Source organism: Macaca fascicularis, chromosome 1 (genome assembly GCF_037993035.2).
Source record: "Macaca fascicularis isolate 582-1 chromosome 1, T2T-MFA8v1.1".
NCBI lineage: Eukaryota > Metazoa > Chordata > Mammalia > Primates > Cercopithecidae > Macaca > Macaca fascicularis.
Genome location: NC_088375.1, coordinates 203,092,032 through 203,113,761, shown reverse-complemented (window position 1 = coordinate 203,113,761; position 21,730 = coordinate 203,092,032). Strand labels below are relative to the sequence as shown.

Below are 21,730 nucleotides of genomic sequence, written 5' to 3'. Positions count from 1 at the left end.
CTTTGGGAGGCTGAGGCGGCAGATCACAAGGTCAGGAGATCAAGACCATCCTGGCTAACATGGTGAAACCCTGTCTCTACTAGAAATACAAAAAATTAGCTGGGCGTGGTGGTGGGCACCTGCAGTCTCAGCTACTAGGGAGAGGCTGAGGCAGGCGAATGGCATGAACCCAGGAGGCGGAACTTGCAGTGAGCCGAGACTGCGCCACTGTACTCCAGCCTGGCAACAGAGCAAGACTCTGCCTCAAAAAAAAAAAAAAGTTTACGTTCAAATGTTTGCTCAAAGAAGTACAAAGAGATTTTTCTCCTACCAATAGAAAAAATATTAAGGATCTGACATAAAAATACTATCTCTACCACCTTTCCTTCCCCCAAGTTTCTGGACCCTTGTATATGATTATCACAACTAAGTAGTCTGATGGTTGGTGTCTTTTCATCAAAGGTGGTTAGAATATCTGAAGTATGTACAGAATGGTTTTTAGTGTCAGACACCTAGGCAAGTACAGCAGTTCCACCACACTATGTGCCATTATGCAAATTACTAAATGGCTCTGAACCTGTTTCCTCATTGGTAAGAGGGAAATAATAATGGTATCTACACCTGATAGGGTTTTTGTATTTGTGACCTTAAGCACAAACATTGCTTGTTGCATAATGTGTAACACTGTTTATTATAATGCTGGGTGCATACTGTGTTCAAAAAATGTTATTTTTATGACTGAATGTTTGACCAAAAAAAACCTGTCAATAAATGTAGAAAGGACACAGAAAAAAACACTACTAGATACCTCTACAGTCCCCAAATTCCATAAATGTTCTTGAAAAAATCTGCTGTAACTAACCCAACCCAATTCAAACCAGGATTGGCAGGATGATCATCCATACTCCGAATACAGAAATAAATGGCTTTGTGCTAAGAGAATTTTTTAATGGGATTTTACCTAGAAATCAATCCAAAAAGTAGACCACGCTACAATCTTACCTCTGTGAACTTGTTGAGAGTAGCATTGGTAGGGTTGTGAGTTATCAGAAAACGCATGTTCTCATAGGAGATCTCCACAGGGGCTGGACGGTTCATTATGGCAAATAAAAAGTGTGAGCGTGCGTGTGAGTGTGATGGGGAGAGTGAAAAAAAAAATCAATAAATCTTGAAATGTTTCACAGCAGAAAACATTAAAAAGACCACTAAAATGCCTATTATCAATCAGTGTTTTCTCTATTCAACTTGTTTATTCCTTATGAAGCTTCTCTCTTCAAGATAAGCAAAGTATTTAGAATCCACTTGAATCCAAATTCAATTTGGGCCTCAATTTCTGCAGATGGATACCTTCGGACTCCAAAAAATCCAACTACATACAAAACTTAAGCAGCCTTTACTACATTTAGGCACTAGTGAGACAAGTTAAAAGTGTAGGTCACTTTCCACTTGTTTACTTGATGCTTAATTTTACTGGAGTCATTAAAAGAAATATGTTTGCAATTAAAAAAAAGAAAGCCAACTATTTCTGAGGCCAGTCTCGGTGTCCAGGAGTCTTCAAGGCAATGTTAATTATGGCACATAGAACCTCCAAGCTCACTTGTCAGCGAAAACGCTGTGCTGAGCCTGGCAGAAGTCTGCCCTCACACTCAGAATCGCCATAAATGTGCAACGTATATTCCAACGAAAAACCTGGAGAAGAAAAGAATAAGTAAAATGAACTAGAGGCTGATGGCACAGTAAACACAAATGCCTGAAGTCAAAATACATTCTTTATAAGACCAAAGCAATGTGAAATGTCACCAATTATAAGTTATTACCATCTATGAAGAATTGGATAAAGGGGTATTATCAAGAGTTTTAAAAATCAAAGACTCAAGCCAGGTGTGGTGGCTCATGCCTGTAATCCCAGCACTTTGGGAGGCTGAGGCGGGCAGATCACCTGAGGTCGGGAGTTCAAGACCAGCCTGGCCAACATGGAGAAACCCCGTCTCTACTAAAAATACAAAATCAGCCAGGCGTGGTGGCGCGTGACTGTAATCCCAGCTACTCGGGAGGCTGAGGCAGGAGAATTGCTTGAACCTGGGAGGTTGAGGTTGTGGTTGAGATGGGGGCCTTGCTATGTTGCCCAGGCTGGTCTCAAACTCCTGGGCTCAAGCGATCCTCCAGCTTTGGCCTCCTAAAGCACTGGGATTACAGGCCTCCGGAGCCACTGAGTCTAGCCCCACATATTTTTCAAGTTGCAATCTTCCATACAAGCATAATTTTTTTTCCAAATACCTGCTTGGATGTTTATCTCCAACTCTGTGACCTTAAAATAAGGTAGGAGAGTGGGTGGAGTTTATTAAAGTAACTACTCAAAGAACAATAGTTTGCATGCAATGCAGAGCAAAACACAAGGAAATTCTAACCTATTCGATTCCCTTTGGTTCAATGATGTTATCACTGCAAATGTGTGTCAGCTGAGTAAAGGCACTGAAAGACCTGCATTGTAGTGACAGCCAGGCTTAAGGGCTACAACTCCAGCATTAGGTTTTCCACCTAGTCTCCAGTGTGTGCCTGCTCAGCAAATAGAACAAGCTTTATCCCATCTTACTCCCCCAACTTCATTTTGGAAAGACCATTTCCAGGAATAAAGATAATTCATTATTAGATTTTCAATTCTTAATACTGAGAACCCAGCAAAGGAATTTCTGCCAAAAGAAACAGTATGTTCCAGCACTGTTAACAGACACATGATAAAAACAAGCTTCCGTTCCCTCCCCCTCCATCAAGAGTTCAACTACACATCAACAGTTACATTTTTGCACCTGTCAATTCAGATAAACTGTTAATTCCTGTGACACACTTAAGAATGCAAAGCAGTGTGTAAAAAATCATAACCTATCACAGCTAGAAAGTACTCAAAAGTTGCAGAACCCTATATTTTAACATAAATTCTGCGCATGTACACCATACAGGAAAATTCTCCTAAAGTTGTCTCTCTGGCATTAATTCTGCTCTGTCTACTTAAATAAGCTATTGTTTAAACTTACCAAGTGATGAAAGAGACTAGTTTACTTGACATATAACAGTGGTAAATTCAAATATACACCCAAATATTCTCTCTGCCATTTAATTTTATCATAAAACCTAAATTTTTTTTTTTTTTTTTTTTTTTTTTTTGAGACGGAGTCTGGCTCTGTCGCCCAGGCTGGAGTGCAGTGGCCGGATCTCGGCTCACTGCAAGCTCTGCCTCCCGGGTTTACGCCATTCTCCTGCCTCAGCCTCTCAAGTAGCTGGGACTACAGGTGCCCACCACCTCGCGCGGCTAGTTTTTTGTATTTTTAGTAGAGACAGGGTTTCACCATGTTAGCCAGGATGGTCTCGATCTCCTGACCTCGTGATCCGCCCGTCTCGGCCTCCCAAAGTGCTGGGATTACAGGCTTGAGCCACCGCGCCCGGCCAAAACCTAACTTTTAAAATGTTGAATTTGGGACATTTCCATTTCCTAGGCAACATTTCCACTTTTAACAAAAGAATATAACTTCAATAAAGGATGAGAAAGGATAGTCTGTGACAGCGAAGTCCTTTTAAATTAAAAAAGGAGGGAGGTAAGGGATAAAAAAGAAAGAAGAAACTATCCAGAGGTTAGAAAGAATAAAACATCTGTATGAACTGATATGAAATGACAGCTAAAAGACACTAGTAAGTAAAAAGAGCACGGTACATGACAGTACGAACAGTGTGTTTAGAAATATTTGTGAGTACTGTATGCATTCATACGCACGGGATATCTGGAAGATTTACAAAGACAAGAGGTAACAGTGGTTTCCTGGGGTTGGGGCAGGGCCAGGAACACAGGACTGGAGGCTGGAAGTCAAGAGCATGATTTACTACATCCTAACGTATACCTTTTGAATTTTTTTAACTTTTCCCATGTACATATGGTATTACCTTTAAAAAAAAAAATTCTAGGGTGATAAGAACCCTATAATGATTTACAATCAAAGTACGTTCTTAAATAGTTCTATATCAAGGATTTAGAACTAGAAATACCATTTGACCCACCATCCCAAAGGATTATAATCATGCTGCTATAAAGACACATGCACACGGATGTTTACTGCGGCACTATTCACAATAGCAAAGACTTGTAACCAAACCAAATGTCCATCAATGATAGACTGGATTAAGAAAATGTGGCACATGTACACCATGGAACACTATGCAGCCATAAAAAAGGATGAGTTTCATGTCCTTTGTAGGGACATGGATGAAGCTGGAAACCATCATTCTCAGCAAACATATCGCAAGGACAAAAAACCAAACACCGCACGTTCTCATTCATAGGTGGGAACTGAACAATGAGAACACTTGGACACAGGAAGGGGAACATCACACACTGGGGCCTGCTGTGGGGTGGGGGGAGGGGGGAAGGATAATATTAGGAGCTATACCTAATGTAACGTTAATGGGTGCAGCACACCAACATGGCACATGTACACATATGTAACAAACCTGCACGTTGTGCACATGTACCCTAGAACTTCGGGAGGCTGAGGCAGGAGAATGGCGTAAACCCGGGAGGCGGAGCTTGAGATCAAGCCACTGCACTCCAGCCTGGGCGACAGAGTGAGACTCCGTCTCAAAAAAAAAAAAAGTTCTATAATCATAGGATTAGAAAGAGGTTCCAGAGGGCTAGTCCTCTGTCCCAGGCAGGTCTGTACCTACACAATTCCATAAAGTGTTTTCTTCCCTGTTAAAGAGGCTAAATGAGTAAAATTCATGTCCTGCCTTGGCCAACTGTAATTCTAATTACAAATAAAGTTAATTTAGAGGCCAGGTGCAGTGGTTCACGACTATAATCTCAGCACTTTGGGAGGTCGAGGCGGGCGGATCACGAACACGGTCAGATTGAGACCATCCTGGCTAAATCGGTGAAACCCCGTCTCTACTAAAAATAAAAATAAAAAAAAATTAGCCGGGTGTGGTGGCAGGTGCCTGTGATCCCAGCTACTTGAGAGGCTGCGGCAGGAGAACCGAGGGAACCCGGTAGGTGGAGCTTGCAGTAAGCCGAGATCGCGCCACTGCACTCTAGCCTGGGGGACAGAGTGAGACTCCATCTCAAAAAAAAAAAAAAAAAAAAAAAAAAAAAAAAAAAAAAAAGGTGAATTTAGAGGTATAAGGGAATTTTATAAAAGCAGTCTCATTTAATTTAATCCAATCTTACTGGGCATCCTTTTAAAATTCCTATCAATCAGCCGAGCACAGTGGCTCATGCCTATAATCCCAGCACTTCAGGCAGGCCGAGGTGGGCGGATCACGAGGTCAGGAGATCGAGGCCATCCTGGCCCATCTCTACTAAAAATACAAAAATTAGCTAGGCGTGGCGGCGTGTGCCTGTAATCCCAGCTACTCAGGAGGCTGAGGCAGGAGAATCGCTTGAACCCGGGAGGCAGAGGTTGCAGTGAGCTGAGATTGCGCCACTGCACTTCCAGCCTGGCAACAGAGCTAGACTCCATTTCAAAAAATTTTAAAATATATATATATATATATATATATATATATATATATATATATCCTATCAATCCACTCACATCAAAATTTCTACTAAGAAATCATCTCTTTACATTTCCAAATTAAATGATACAATAAACCCTCTAATTTGGTGGGCTATGCCAGTATTCACCAAATTAAAACAGCACATTAAAATATAAAGGTACAATAAAAGAATTGTAGATTTAAGGGAATACAGTCTACAAGCAAAAGTCTAAAAAAAAAACCAGTATGCATATATTTACTATGTTACTTTTCTTACCAGAAATTTTACAGGAAGTAATGCAAATTTGAGTCAGCTTGGTTTCCACAATCAGTCAACATGAAAGCCTAATAATGTAATATACAACTAGAACCTTGCAACAATTTTTTCCTAAAGCAAATTCCCTTCATGTCAATAGCTACTTTTATTTCCCCTTAAAATAAGTATAAAAAATCTAATCTGCCAACAGTAAATAATTTATCCTCCTGAAGAGCTAGGCATTTTCCTCAAATTCTTTCATTAATTCCAATATTTACAGAACATGTACTATGGGTCACATACTCTTACAGGTGCAAGAGCTGTAAGCAAAACAAAAATTTCTGTCGGGATGGATCTTAACTGGGCAGAAAAAAAGAAATAAAAATGTCACTGCTCTGGAGAAAAATTTGAAGTAGGGGAATTAGCAGTGCCAGAGGGAGGGGGGTTCCAATTTTAAATAAGGCTAACAGGAAAGGCCTCACTGAAAAAAGTGACTTTTTATCCAAGAGCTGAGTGTGTGAGCCAAACAGGTATTTGGGGAGCATTTTAGGCAGAGGATTAACTGCTGCAAAGGTTATGAGGTGGGGACAAGCTTAGAGTATGCTAGGAACAAGGGAACCAATACTACTGGAACAGAGAGGACAATGGAATGAATAGAGTCAGAGAAATAAAAGAGAGCCTTATAGGCCACTAAAAGCATTTGACTTTTATTCAGAGAATGATGCCTCTCCAAATGAAGCCAATGAAGGGTTTCACTCAAGAGTGACAACTCAAAGCCATAAAAAATAATGAAATCATGTCCTTTGCAGCAACATGGATGCAGCTGAAGGCCATTATCCTAAGCAAATTAACGCAGGAACAGAAAACCAAATACCGCATGTTCTCACTTAAAAGTGGGAGCTAAACACTGAGTACACATAGACTCAAAGAGGGGAACAACAGACATTGGGGGCCACTTGAGGGTGGAGGATGGAGGGTGAGAGGAGGGTGGGGGTTGGAAAACTACTTATCAGGTACTGTGCTCGCTAGCTGGTGACGAGGTGACAAAATCGTTTGTACACCAACCTGAGCGACATTCAATTTACCCATGTGACAAACCTGCACATGTACACGCTGACCCTAACATAAAAGATGAAAAAGGAGGGAAAAAAAGAGTGACAACTTAGGTTTTACAAAGGATCACTCTATCTGCTATGTGGAGACATTACAAAAATTGTAAGGGTGGAAGCAAGGAGACTAGTAGAGATAATGGTAGCCTAGACCAGGGTAACAGCAGGAAGGAAGATATGAAGGGGTCAGTTTCAAGATATACTTTGATGTGGGATTTGTCCACAGACTGGATATAGAGTTTATGAAAAACAGTCAAGGCTCTGAGTAACTACAGAACTTGTGGAGTCTAACTTAACATTCAGAGACTACTCAGACAATAGAATGTAAAATCTTCTCAACCATCATAGTAGTAGGGAAATTCCTCTGTAAAATGCTACTGTACCTATTGTATTTTGACCACTTGGGGAAAAAAAGTGTCTGAAAACTTGTAAACTAAAAAAAAATCTCATCTTTACTAATTAAACACTCATCTTCTGATTAACTGGTCTCAAATTGAAAATTTATTAATCTCTTACGACCTACTGCCAAATCAAGTAGATAGAACAACAGTTCTATCTTTTTGTTTTTTTGGAGACGGAGTTTCGCTCTGTCGCCCAGGCTGGAGTGCAGTGGTGCGATCTCGGTTCACTGCAACCTCTGCCTCCGGAGTTCAAGCAATTATCCTGCCTCAGCCTCCCGAGCCTCCCGAGTAGCTGGGATTACAGGCGTGCACCACCACACCTGGCTAATTTTTGTATTTTTAGTAGAGACAGGGTTTCACCATGTTGGTCAGGCTGGTCTCGACCTCCTGACCTTGTGATCCGCTGGCCTCGGGCATCCCAAAGTGCTGGGATTACAGGTGTGAGCCACCGCGCTCTGCCAGAACAACAGTTCTATCTATCCTCTGCGCTACCTACCTTTGTTTGTCCCTCTACTGTTCCATTTACCAAACTAATATTGAATAATCTAGCTCCTTGAAACTTAGATTTAAATTAATATTAGTTTCCCTCCCTACTCACAACTACTACAGTCCTAGGAAGTTGATAAAGAGGTATCAATTCAATTCTACACAAATTAGAATCCAAAATGTCAGTGAATAAGCCAAAAACAAGATGCTTTTTTACTGTTAAAAAATATTTTTTGGCCGGGTGCGGTGGCTCATGCCGGTAATCCCAGCACTCTGGAAGGCCAAGATGGGTGGATCACCTGAGGTCAGGAGTTCGAGACGAGCCTAGCCAACATGGCAAAACCCTGTCTCTACTAAAAATACAAAAATTAGCCAGGCGTGGCAGGTGCCTGTAGTCCCAGCTCAGGAGGCTGAGAAAGAAGAATTGCTTGAATCCGGGAGACAGAGGTTGCAGTGAGCCAAGACCACGCCACTGTACTCCAGCCTGGGTGACACAGCAAAACTTCGTCTCAAAAAGAAAAAAAAAAATTTCATAGTTACTCCCTTGGTTATTCCCACTTTTCCACTTCCTCATTTAAGGAGGGAACTCGAGACTCAAGTTCCAGTACAGAAATCAATAATCAGTTCTATAAAAAGAAATCATGACCTTGATGGTGGGAAAATGTCTTAACATTTCAAAACCAGTAGAAGATACATGGCCAGCCACTCAGAAAGATAAGGGAAGCAATTAGTCAACAATCGCACCTGCTTCTGAGAACAGTGACAGTTATTCACTGAAGTCCTGTGGGCCCTGTTCCCACCAAAATGAAAAGGGAGTGGTTTTTAGATGTGCATGTACCCTAGTGATTAACAGTTGTACTTTTCTAGTAATTTTTACCTCTACAAATAACTAAAAGACAAAAATTGCATTAAATATTTTCAGGCCACACTTAAAAATATTTATTGTACTCCATTTTTCCTCTAAAGATTTGCAATTCTCAAAACGAATCTCTTGTCCCAAAATGGTATTTTTCCTTTCATAAATAAAATTTAAATGCAGGTTACCACCACTATGGCCAACGCTGACTTTCTCTTTAAAAAGTATTTGAATAGCACTGGTAATAACATTTAAAAATCCTAACGGCACAATCCTAATATTGAGTATTAATCTAATTGTTTTCAGTTAATCTTTTAAAAATTACATTAAATAGTTCTACTAAATGGATTCTATTCATCAATACTTTTGTGATAAAAGTATCATGGCTATCTTTTCTACGGGGTTTATGTTTAAAGACTTTATGTGCATTTTAAGGCTCCCAAGCCCCTTTAATATAAAGTTTAAACACATTCTTTTCCTAAATAACTTTGGTAGCCTTCTTAAGGATAGGAACTATCTCCAATTCAGTTGCTTCCCCAAAAAGTTAAATCCTAACATTTCTTTTCTTTCCTCCTCCCATCCTTCTTTCTTTAATCTCAAAAGGCTAATTTTCCCAGAGAACAACTTAAGTCTTAATTATTTTAATTTAGTTTCCAACATCACTATACATACATTAACCCAAGAACCACTGAATCAATAATTTCATTAATAATTTAAGATTCTGAACTTCAATTGTAATAAAGCAAATTCAGTAGTAAAAATCCAAAAAAACACCTGGATTCAGCCTGTCAACACCACATTGAAATGTTTTCTGAGTTATATCAGGACAGTTAGAATGACTGTAACAGCTGCAAGTTCCCTGAGGTTGCAAAATAGATACTTGGGAAAGGTTATTTGAATCACCTTTCAAAATAACCTACAGCACAGGAGTAGCATGCAAAGTAAAAACTTTCAGGCTACTGCTCACATTATTTCAAATATACTATATCTCAGAACTTAGTAGTCTATGGGTCAACTTAACTCTTTTCATTTCCCCATTTTGTCAAATGTACTGGGCATATTTAAAGGTCCTGTTCCAGCATTAACCCCCAAAGAGAGGGAGGGAAACTCTCTATGGACAAGACACAGAATAAAAACATCCCAAAATACATCTTGTCAGCATCAATTATTTTGTTTGAGCCCCAGAAATGTTTCTGCTGCTCAGGCACTCTGGTCCAAGTTTCCCCTATAACTGGGTAAGTTACACTTCACTTCCTCTCCTAAATTTGCTTTTTATAAATTACATTATAGTTCACAGACATATGTTTGTGTACTGGGTATAATACAAGATAAACAGTCAAGAATCCAAATCATTCTATTTGAAGCTGCTGGTGGCCTTTTAAAATGTACTGTCTATCCACTAATTGTCCAATAATGGCATACTTTCACAAAACACAGTAACATTACGATCTTTAAAAACCACACAGTGAAAGTAAATATTTCATACTACATATTAACGTGAAATAAAAATGGTGAAATAACTCTATAATGCCATGTCAAGGAGTTATTCTTTACTCACTAGCTTAGTTCAACATGGATTCACCTTCCTTTTCTTTCTAATTAAAGAAAGTAAAATTCAATCTTTCTCGTCCTCTTCCTCCAAATGTTTACTGAGACGAGGGACAATATGTCACCTCTGAATTATACCAAAATGCAGCACAGCCAATCTTCGAACAAGCATTTGCAGAGACGTGTGTACATCATACAAACACTATCCAGGATCAAGCTCCTAGAAGAATCAACGTGGGTGTAAAACGCTTGATTGGTATTAAGTTTTCATATTAACACCATATATTTTAAAGATACAAAGTAAGCATGAGAAGAATGGAATAGGATTAAGGGTTCTGAAGAAAGGTAAAACTTTTATAATAGAAAACTGGTAAAAACAGTGAAGAACCATGGTAGTGTGACATGAGAAAGGCTTAGTCTTTGGTTAGATAACTCTGGAGAAGCCTTGACCAGGCTGAGAATTTCAGACCAATTTAAATGCAATAAAAGCTCTTAGGAATTTAAAAGCAGAATAGTGGTAAAAAAAGCAACTCTTTGCTCACTGAGACAGAGAGCAAATATTGCCGTATTTATGGGCCTCCTCTGATCTACTGAGCAAGCAGCTCCATAATCACCAAAAAGCTTAACAAAAATATTCTTTCAACTTACTAAATCGTAGTCAACAGATAATGAGTTTAACTAAATTCTACCCGTTGATGACCTCCAAATGAAGACCCCCATCTAAAAAAAAAAAATGAGAATACAGTCTGTGACTTATATTTAAAGTACTTTTCACCCAGAAAGACCAAATTTGCATAACTTAAACTAATCCACCAAAAGGAAACTTGTTTGTAACCACACATGTGGAATGAAAATAATGTCAGTAGAATCTATTGTTTCTCCATCATATCCTTCTCTAGTTGCTGACAAATCCTGCTGGTGACTCATATCCTTCTGCACTAACCAGTCTCTCCGTTCCCTAATGAAAGGCTTTTCACCAATAATGGAAAATACAATACATAACTATTTGTTCTGCTACTAAAAACAAATACAAATATGTGTACATAAATCCAATTTACAAATACTGTGGTGATACAACCTAGTGAATGTTTCCTGTAAAACAGTGGGGAAAATAAAAAGATGGTCAAATTTAAACAAAAACTAAAGGACAACTGGAAGAAAACAGACCTGATCGTGAATCTGAATTCCTGTCAAACAATACATTTAGTTAACAGCCAACATATCTGACCACTGCAGAAATAAAAATATAAAGTAATTTATCTGATCTGCTAAAACAAAAATATCCTGTGTATATTTTATGCCAAAAGAATTAAAGTTTTGAGAAGAATAAAATTTCAAATAAAAAATACTATGAGAGAAATTAAATACACCACTTCTCTAAAGGTAAAGACTGTTCTAATGTTCAAAATATTTTTTCAAACCAGGCTCAACTAGCAAAAAAAGGGTCACGAAAAAGCCTAATCTTAAAATTCTCAACAATTTAAAAAGCCAACATTGTGTAATGTAAATTTATATTCAAATGATGAAATTTAGTGTCTAGGCCACTTAAAATGAAGTGGATGCTGTGTTAATGTAACCTGTGGGCAAGAAAATCAGTACAGGCAAACAAAAACCATCTATATTCAAGTCACATAAAAATATCCGTATAGTGGCTCACGCCTGTAATCCCAGTACTTTGGGAGGCCGAGACAGGCAGATCACAAGGTCAGGAGATCGAGACCTTCCTGGCTAACATGGTGAAACCCTGTCTCTACTAAAAATACAAAAAAACTAGCCGGGCATAGTGGCGGGCGCCTATAGTCCCAGCTACTCGGGAGGCTGAGGCAGGAGAATGGCGTGAACCTGGGAGGCGGAGCTTGCAGTGAGCCGAAATCGCGCCACCTCACTCCAGCCTGGGCAACTGAGCAAGACTCCGTTTCAAAAAAAAAGTAAAAAATATATATATATATATCCGTATAATCTGTCGACTCCTCACAGTCATTTTTCTGGGATAGATTTCGGAGTCCTGTAAATCTACACTGACTGAACAAACAGTGCAGGAAAGGAGTCATTCTCTCACCTGAGTCCTGGTAACTCCACAATGGGGAATTGTGGAAAGCAGACAGACAGCATTGCTGTGCAGCTTCTTTCATGGAGGTGCTAGGGTAGTGACAGTTTCTGGTTGAGCCTAGACCTCTACCACTCCAAAGAGCAAAAAGATTTTCACACAATAGGTACCTCATCTCTACACTAAACAACCTAAAAGGCTTCAAGTGCTGAGACAGTGGCCAGGGAGTCAAGGGAGCCCATAGAATAGAATTCAGCCAATAAAGGATAATGAGATAAAGCTAACTGACACCTCTATACGTAGTAATAGTCCAAAAGATGAAAATGGCGAAAAGATTTTTTCTTTTTTTTTGAGACAGGGTCTCCCTCTGTCTCCCAGGCTAGACTACAGTGGTGCAATCTCGGCTCACTTCAGCCTTGACCTCCCAGGCTCCAGTGATCCTTTCAACTTTAGCCTCCCAAGTAGCTGGAACTACAGGCTCATGCCACTATGCCTGGCTAGTTTTTGTATTTTTTGTAGAGATGGTGTCTCTATGTCGCCCAGGCTGGTCTCGAACTCCTGGCCTCAAGTGATCCTCCTGTGTCTGCCTCCCAAAATGAGCCACTGTGCCTAGCCAAGACTTTTCTAATATTTCACAGATTAAGAGACTCAAATCACCATCTCCCAAAGTAATTATAACTGGTGGCATCCATTGTTCAACAGAGATTTAAGAACTTTAAGCCCCTAAAAGGAAAAAAAAAAAATTATTCGCTGCTCTCTATTGATAATCTTTAACCTAGATTCTAAAACCTGGGATTTAATAATCAAATCCCGGTACTTTGGGAGGCCAAGGCAAGCAGCTCGCGCCTGAGCTCAGGGGTTCAAGACCAGCCTGGGTAACATAGCAAAACTGTCTCTACTAAAAATACAAAAATTAGCGAGGCATGGTGGCACACACCTATAATCCCAGCTGAAGCAGGACAATCGCTTGAACCTAGGAGGTGAAGGCTGCAGTGAGCTGAGGTCGCACCACTGCACTCCAGCCGGGGCAACAGAGTAAGACTCTGAAAAAAAAAAACAACAACAATCAATCTATAAATAAATGTCCTTATCTGTAAAGCTAACAGAATACTACTTACAGGATTATTGAATTTTAAATGAGACAATACATGATTTGGCATAAGAAGGGAATGTGGAAACCTAAACCCTAAAAGTGTAATACTGAACTCTACCAGTACCCCAAGATCTCTACCATCACCCTATTCAATAAACATAACTAAGTCCACCATGTTAAAACTAGATTCCATCTTCTATTCAACAAATACAGCTGATGGACTAGCACCCAAATAAATTAACCAAACTTAGTTTCAGAAAAACTTAAGCTTCATTCTTCCAAGACCAAGAGCAACAGCTAAAAACGTATGCATCTGCTCCCTCTGCATCTTGTTTGTAAATACATTAGTTTTCTAGGCTTCACTGGTTACCAACCCCCACATTACAACAAAAAGGAAAAAGTATATTCAAATCCTGTAAAATAAATCCCTACTAAATTTCAACTTTGTGTCTGAAAATTGTAAAGTGTTCCTTAATTACTGCATAAGGAAATACTACCTTTATTGGACAAAATGAATAAAGTTAATTCTTAAGAAAGATAAATCCAATTTACCTTGTTTGAAATTTTTTTTCAAGTCAACTATATATGGGGCTCTCATACTATGTTTTTTCAAAGCTACACACAAAAGTATTCAAACATTTACTCTTCCTAGTGCTACAAAGTTCAATGATGTTGTAAATGGTTTCTGCCTATAAATTTGGTTTGTTCAAATTAAATATTACTTGACTGACTCACAGAGGGAGTGGCCTGACTTTTGCTGTTCTGAGTCAGAAAATACCCCGTTCAGCAGTTCGAAACTATTTCTCATCTATAAAGGTGTTCGAAAACGCCAGCCTTTTCCAGCTACAAAATCTGTTGCCTTAGTAGAAAGATCTTAGTGGCAATAATACTTCAAATCTGTAGTTCAATTTATAATTAACAAAATGCTTTCACATGTATATTCTCACTTCTTCTGATTTAAGTGTCCCACACAGCTCAACAGAGAAACTTTCATACAGTGGTTAAGCTCTAGTTCACTCTTGGCCCCAATAAATATATTCTCTTTTTTCCAAAAAATAAAACATAAAAGGCTGTTGCATTTCTTTAATCAGACTTCCCTCACGCAGACATATCCCAGATGCCTCATAAAAACTGTCTCAAAGCACACACCCAGAGCCCGAAGAGAGTTTCAAGGCAGCATCTCCTCCCACATAAAAGCCTAGCTTAGGCCCCAAAGAGCCTCCAGTCAGCATCTCCTAAATGATCCCCTTGCCTCCAGCCTTCTCTATTAGTTTCAACAGCTCTCCTAAGTACAAGCTGCTAGGTCATCATGTGGATGAGAAACCTCAATGTAAGATGAGCTATTGAAACAGCAGTATGATGTATTGGAAAAATCAACAGCTTTGGAGTCAAAGACCTGGATTTTTAATCCAGCACTAATTCTTATTATCTGTGTGACCTGGGACAAGTTACTTAACCTTTTAAGTTTCTGTATCTCTTCTTCTCACCACTGTAAATCCATGGGAGCTCATCGCTGTATCCCTAGTGCCGGGCAAACAGAAGTGGTTCAAAATAAGCCAAATGGATGCAAATGAAGAGACCACCTTTCTTGTAGTTGTGAGAATTAAATGAATATAAAAAGCACCTGTAGCACAGTAGGCAATTAACACTAATTAATTCCTTCCCTCACTGAATAGTAACAATACTATTTACTATTTCTTTCTTATTTTTTTGAGAGAGGGTCTCACTGGCTCACTACAGCCTTGACTTCCTGAAATCACAAGTTCCTCTCGCCTCAGCCTCCAGGATAGCTGGAACTACAGGCACATACTACCATGCCTAACTTTTGTATTTTCTGTAGAAATGGAGTCACCACGTTGCCCAGGCTGGTCTTGAACTCCTGGGCTCAATCGATCCTCCTGCCTCAGCCTCCCAAAGTGCTAGGATTACAGGCGTGAGCCACCGCGCCCAGCCGAAAAATATAAATTCTAACTTTTAATTACACATCAATGATTTTGCCTGTAATTCTATTATGTTCACGATCAAAAGGACCACCCTCGCGCCTGTTAATCCCAGCACTTTGGGAGGCCAAGGCAGGTGAATCAGTGGCGGTCAGGAGTTCGAGACCAGCCTGGCCAACAAGGTGAAACCCCGTCTCTACTAAAACTATGAAAATTAGCTGGGTGTGGTGGCGCACACTTGTATTCTCAGCTACTTGGGAGGCTGAGGCGGGAGATTACTTGAACCTGGGAAGCCTGGGCAACAGAGCAAAACTCCATCTCAAAAAAAAAACAACAACAACAAAAGGACCATACTACTTTTTGCTTATACTGAAAGACTACCAACTTCTAAGAGACAATTATTTTTAAGATAACATCATTTTTAATATTATATCAAAGTGTAAAATCCCTATCGAGGTACTACTCTTCATCAAGAATCCCTACTTTTACAACTCAAGAATGGGAAAAGTCCATGACAATAATTAGTCCATTCATTATGAAACTTAAAAATGCCAAGATCAGAATACCAGCAAACAACTTCTCACCATCTTCACCAATACAATGGTGTGCTGGCAAGTGATTCTGAAGCCCTGATAATGTGTCATTCTGCATCCTTAATTTCCTTTTGCACATTCGGCAAGGCATAACTTCACTCACTTCCCTCTGAAACTACTCTGTTACAGAGCATGACAGCAAGTACCATATTCCAACTCAGCAGTGGTTGTAGTTTGGTGACTCCAGACAAACATTTGCTGAATGCCTACAGTGACACTAGAACTGCGGGTCACTGCTAATTTCTTGACAAATTCCAGGAAATAATAAACTAGCCTATAGTTTAATTTACCTAACAATAAAATACTCTTCACCTGAAAAACTAGCAGTACTTTACAAAAGTTTATGCTCCTGAACACTCTACAGGCCAGAGTGTAGGCTCTTGGGCAACAGACAAACTTCTTTTCGTTAGCTCTCAGGGACCCAGACTAGGATAGGATGGCATCCTTGACAAATTTGAAAATTTACTTTGAAGTTATGAAACGTGGGAGAAAAAAAACGTATAGAACAACAACAAAAAAAACACATCACATCTTTTCTGGGGGGGAAAAAAATTAAAATCCCAGAGCCAGAAGATCATAGTGCCACTAGAAGAGACTTATACCCCCTTTCCTCATACTTGAACCTGAGCACCCAGGGACAAGATGCTCCCGGAAAGAACTCCCTAACCCAACACAGCACGGTTCACTATCGCCACACACAAAGACGAAGAGGAAGGGCCTCCAGGATGCCTGCTCACACACTGGACACACGCCGGCACACCCTGCCACACTCCCGCCTCTGCCACGCACCTTCTCACCGACACACACCATGTTCTCCCCCTACACTCGCTCTCTACCACACTCTCAACTCTCTCCTCCCCCACTTCTCATTCATGTACCCCCACCCCTCATGCCCACACGCTCCCCGCACACTCATACCCTCCCCCGCCTGCACCCACACTCCCCCAACATCGACACTGTCCCCCGACCCGCTCCCACTCCCCCCACCTCCTCGCACACTCAGCCCTGTCCCCCACTCACACGCCCTCCCTTCACCAACTCACACTCTCCCCCACGCTCGCACAGCTCTCCCCCTTCCACACACACGAGCCCGCCCCTCGCTCACCCACCCTCGCTCCCCCGCCCCGGCCCAGCCCGGCCCTCCTTCCGGGGACGTGTCTCCGGCCTGTACTAATGGCTGCAGCGCCTCCCGCCCTCCCCTTCCCCGAGGCCCCCGGCGCCGGCGCGGGGGCCGCCCGGGAGGGGCGCACTCACGCTGGCGAGCTGGGGACTGGGCATTGAAGTCCGGCGGCGGCGGGAGCGAGGAGGCGCCTCTCTCCTCAGTCACCTCGGCGGCGGCGGCGGCGGCGGTAGCGGTGGCGGCGGCGGCGACGACTCCCCCCCAGCCTCGGCGCGCGACACCCGGCCCGGCCCGGCGGCGGCGGCGGCGGCGCGTCTCCACGAGTCCGTCTTGCTGCTGCTGCTGCGGTCGCCGCTGCGTCTCCTGCTGCCGCCGCTGCCCCCGCTGCCGCCGCTGCCCTGTGGCGTCGCCTCGCGCCGTGCCCGGCCGCCGCTGCCGCTCCAGCCGCTCCCGGACGGACGACGGTTACAGCCCGGCCGATCGCGCCGCCGCCACCACCGCTGCGCGCGCAGCCGGAACCAGCTCCCGCCGCCGCCGCCGCCCCTCAGGGGTCGCTGCGGGGCGCGGCTCAATGGGCAGCTGACCCGCCCTCCGCGTTCGCTGACTGGCTGGCCGGCCGGCTCGCGGGCGGTTGGGCCCGCCCACCTGCCCCGCGGGGCTCTGACCCACTGCCCTGGGCACCTCCCCCGCTCCTCCTCCTGGTGGTTCGTTCTGCTCCGCACTCCCGGCTACGGAAGGCGAGTCCATGTGACCGGGGAGGGAAAAGCAGAACGTGGCCTGGGGAGTCGTTCGCCCACGCTGCGCCCCGCCCATCCGCACCTGGGCTGGGTCGAGGGCCTGCAGCCGAGGTGTGACCCGCAAGGTCGAAGGGTTCTTTCTCGCTCCTAGGCCGTCAGGCCTGGGGTCAGATCCTGATGGGACAGGGTGGCCACCAAGTCCTGTGCTTGGGGATTTCCAACTCAGAAGTGGGAACCCGGGCAGCTCAGTTCTTGGCTGCCCTTCCTGAGGCCCCAAATAAATGGCGTGTGCATCTTCGTGGAGGATATTAATACGCCACCCCCGGCTCTGCCCACAAGACACACACACATCCTAAGAACTGTCCCTGACAAGCCAAAATTCAGACTTTCAGGATGTAGGATCTTGGGCAAGTGATTCCCTCTCTCCAAGTATTATCAACTATAAAGTGAAAATAATAATCAGCAACCTCATGGGCGCTTTCACGATCGATAATAACGTATGAAAACGCTTGAGAAAGGCCGGGCGCGGTGGCTCATGCCTGTAATCCCAGCACTTTGGGAGGCCGAGGCGGGCGGATCACTAGGTCAGGAGTTCGAGACAAGCCTGGCCAACATAGTGGAACCCTATCTCTACCAAAAATACAAAATTAGCCGGGCATAGTGGTGCGCGCCTGTAATCCCAGCTACTCGGGAGGTTGAGGCAGGAGAATCGCTTGAACCCAGGAGGTGGAGGTTGCAGTGAGCAAAGGTCACGCCACTGCACTCCAACCTGGGCGACAGAGCCGGACTCCGTCTCAAAAAAAAAAAAAGGAAAACAAAACGCTTGAGAAAGAGGAGACCCTGAATTTCAAGGTTTCCGACTTAATGTCACCTTTAACGACGCAGATTATCATAGAGATTCTCAAGTGGAAAGGTTTTTGCCTCTTGCATTTGGAAGCTAGCCAGAAATTCTTTGCCAGATCATGCGTCCTGAGTTTTGGTTTGGAAAATGTGGTCACTAGCGAGCTGGGAGGCTGGTTTGGGCCACGGCCAGATGACAGGCAAAGTGCGGCATTGGGGGCTGGCTTGGGAGGAAGGGAGATGTCTCCCCCTGAGAATTGCGGGTTGGGGAGGGTCTGTTCTTTCTGTCCACTCCTGGGAAGTCTTGCCTGCCCAGAACTGGCTCCTATCTAGGAAGAAATGAAGATGCCCCCGTGGGTGTTTCTCCCCTACCTCACCACCACATCCATGCTCATCCAGCCCTGCGGGGAGAAGCAGTAATCTGTCATCATTAGACCTTCCCCACAAGGTAGACTTGGGGCATTGCTACTGACCAGAAGGCTTCCATTAGAGCTTAGCAGTAAAATGAAAGGTCTTATGACTCAGCCGCATCAAGCCACAGAGCAGAGTCCAGGATGTTCACCACCAGCAGGTGGCCCAGGAGGGGGTATTCTAGGGCAAAGCTGGTTAGCAGGGCTGTGTGGGAGTTGAGAGAGGCCTTGAGGAGCAAGAGGGGCTGCAGATCAGTAGCAAGGCCCCTGGGTGAGGAGCACAGACTGGGCTCACTTGCATTCTGTCTGCCTCCAGCAAGCAGTATTTTCTACTTCCTGGAAACACAGACTGATTTGAAACAAAGAGCTACCTCCTCTGCAAAACTTTTGCTGCGTCTATGAGTTATTGATTCTTCCGATAAAGTTGCAAAACACCTTGTGCAATCCTCTACCATAGCACTTAACATAATACTGTAATTGCCTGTTTTCAGACTCTCCCCCGCTTAGATGGATCTATTTGGGGCAGTCTAGCAGATTGTTTGCTTGTTTGTTTTCATCTAGTAGATTGTTTGACCAAGTAAATGACACTCCCCTCCACCTAGCTCTCCTTCTGGCCCTGAAATAAAATAGTGTAATAACAACATTAACAACATAAGGATAAGAATAATGGCCCCAATAATAGTTACGTTTACCCCCTTTTTTTTTTTTTTTGAGACAGAATCTCACTCTGTCACCCAGGCTGGAGTGCAGTAGTGCGATCTCGGCTCACTGCAAGCTCCACCTCCTGGGTTTACACCATTCTCCTGCCTCAGCCTCCCGAGTGGCTGGGACTACAGGCGCCCGCCACCACACCCGGCTAATTTTTTGTATTTTTAGTAGAGACGGGGTTTTACCGTGTTAGCCAGGATGGTCTCGATCTCCTGACCTCGTGATCAGTCTGCTCAGCCACCAAAAGTGCTGGGATTACAGGCGTGAGCCACTGCACCCAGCCTTTCTTTTTTTTTTTTTTTTAAGACAGGGTCTCACTTTGTCACCCAGGAGGGAATGCAATAGTGCAAACATGGCTCACTGCAGCCTCAACCTCCTAGGCTCAAGCAATCCTCCCACCTCAGCCTCCCAAGTAGGTGGGACCATGGGCCTATGCCACCATGCCCAGCTAATTATTTTTTTATTTTTGTAGAGATGGAGGTCTTGCCATGTTGCCTAGAACTCCTGGGTTCAAGCAATATTCCCACCTTGGCCTCCCAAAGTGTTGGGATTATAGGCATGAACCACTACACCCAGCCATTGTTACCTTTTATTAAGCATCTACTCTTTTCCAAGTCCTGACTGAAATGTTTTCAAATGTTATCAAGGCCCAACACAGTGGCTCATGCCTGTAATCCCAACACTTTGGGAGGCCGAGGCAGGTGGATCACCTGAGGTCAGGAGTTTGAGACCAGCCTGGCCAACATGGTAAAACCCCATCTCTACTAAAAATATAAAAATTAGCCCAGGGTAGTGGTAGGCGTCTATAATCCCAGGTACTCAGGAGGCTAAGGCAGGAGAATCACTTGAACCCAGAAGGCGGAGGTTGCAGTGAGGTGAGATCGCGCCACTTCACTCTAGCCTGGGCAACAAGAGCAAAACTCTATCTCAAAATAAATAAATAATAAAATAAAATCTATTATCAAGTTTATGATTCAAAATTACCCTATTAGGAAGGTACTATTACCCCCATTAAAAAAGAGAATCGGTCAGGCGTGGTGGCTCACACCTGTAATCCCAGCACTTTGGGAGGCCAAGGCAGGCGGATCACGAGGTCAGGAGTTTGAGACCAGCCTGGCCAACATAGTGAAAACCCATCTCTACTAAAAATACAAAAATTAGCCGGAAATGGTGGCACCCGCCTGTAGTCCCAGCTACGTGGGAGGTTGAGGCAGGAGAATCACTTGAACTTGGGAGGCAGAGGTTGTGGTGAACCGAGACACTGCATTCCAGCCTGGGCAACAGAGCCAGACTCTGTCTCAGAAAAAGAAGGCCAGCTGCAGTGGCTCATGCTTGTATCCCAGCACTTTGGGAGGCCAAGGCAGGTGGATCACGAGGTCAGGAGTTCGAGAACAGCCTGACCAACATGGTGAAACCTCGTTTCCACTAAAAATACAAAAATTAGCCAGGCGTGGTGGTGTGCACCTGTAAACGCAGCTACTTAGGAGGCTGAGGCAAGAGAATCACTTGAACCTGGGAGGCGGAGATTGCAGTGAGCCGAGCTGAGATCATGCCACTGCACTCCAGCCTGGGCAACAGAGTGAGACGCTGTCAAAAAAAAAAAAAAAGAAAGAAAGAAAGAAAGAAAGAAAGAAAGAAAGAAAGAAAGAAAGAAAGAAAGAAAGAAAGAAAGAAAGAAAGAAAGAAAGAAAGAAAGAAAGAAAGAAAGAAAGAAAGAAAAAAGGAACCAGAGGCTCAGAGAGACGAAATGACAGAAACAGGATTCAGCCCAGGTTTGTTTGCCTCTGAAGCCCAAATAATCATGATATTCGTTTCTGACTTCAGTCAATAACTGGTGTCCTCAGGATAAGCTGGAACCCCTTGTGAAATATCTGCCTCTGAGACAGAAAGGTCCTAAACCATGACACCACTGCCACATTCTCTTACCCCCTCTCCCCCCGACAGCAGAGAGATGCTCTCACCCCTGACATCCAAATGGCTTCCCACAGAGGCTGTAACGTGGTCTTACTCCCTCCACACCTCAAACAGATCAGAAACTGGGCTGCAGGTGCCTTATTACAGCAGGAACCACCCCTAGCAGTGAGTTT

At 43.2% G+C, this 21,730-nt stretch overlaps 2 protein-coding genes across 8 annotated transcripts in view; both read right to left on the bottom strand.

The window, feature by feature from the left end:
- PTP4A2 (protein tyrosine phosphatase 4A2) overlaps positions 1-17,452 on the bottom strand; it is a 29,406-nt gene extending 11,954 nt beyond the window's left edge. For 2 of the 4 annotated variants that reach the window (XM_065525802.1, XM_065525825.2), the window contains exons 1-2: positions 17,083-17,452; positions 982-1,668 (exon numbers count right to left, since the gene is read on the bottom strand). In XM_065525802.1, the coding sequence (XP_065381874.1) occupies positions 982-1,077 (96 nt within the window). In that variant the 5' untranslated portion in view covers positions 1,078-1,668; positions 17,083-17,452. Of the gene's footprint in view, positions 1-981; positions 1,669-12,214; positions 12,295-13,139; positions 13,246-14,752; positions 16,901-17,082 lie in introns of those variants that run through there. The other 2 variants (XM_065525824.1, XM_065525812.1) reach the window with 2 other exon arrangements.
- On the bottom strand, positions 1,128-17,452 carry LOC135966590 (uncharacterized). Of its 4 annotated transcripts, none has more exons than XM_065525830.1 (4): positions 17,083-17,452; positions 13,140-13,245; positions 3,746-3,828; positions 1,128-1,668 (listed from the first exon to the last, which is right to left on the bottom strand). In XM_065525830.1, exons 1-4 carry the CDS (start codon positions 17,104-17,106, stop codon positions 1,573-1,575), a joined length of 309 nt encoding a protein of 102 aa, XP_065381902.1. In that variant the 5' UTR covers positions 17,107-17,452; the 3' UTR covers positions 1,128-1,572. The 4 variants fall into 4 exon arrangements, with proteins under 4 accessions (XP_065381902.1, XP_065381914.1, XP_065381907.1 ...); XM_065525842.1 differs by lacking the exons at positions 3,746-3,828; positions 17,083-17,452 and adding exons at positions 12,215-12,294; positions 14,753-16,900; XM_065525835.1 differs by lacking the exon at positions 13,140-13,245.
- Positions 17,453-21,730: the final 4,278 nt, after the last annotated feature.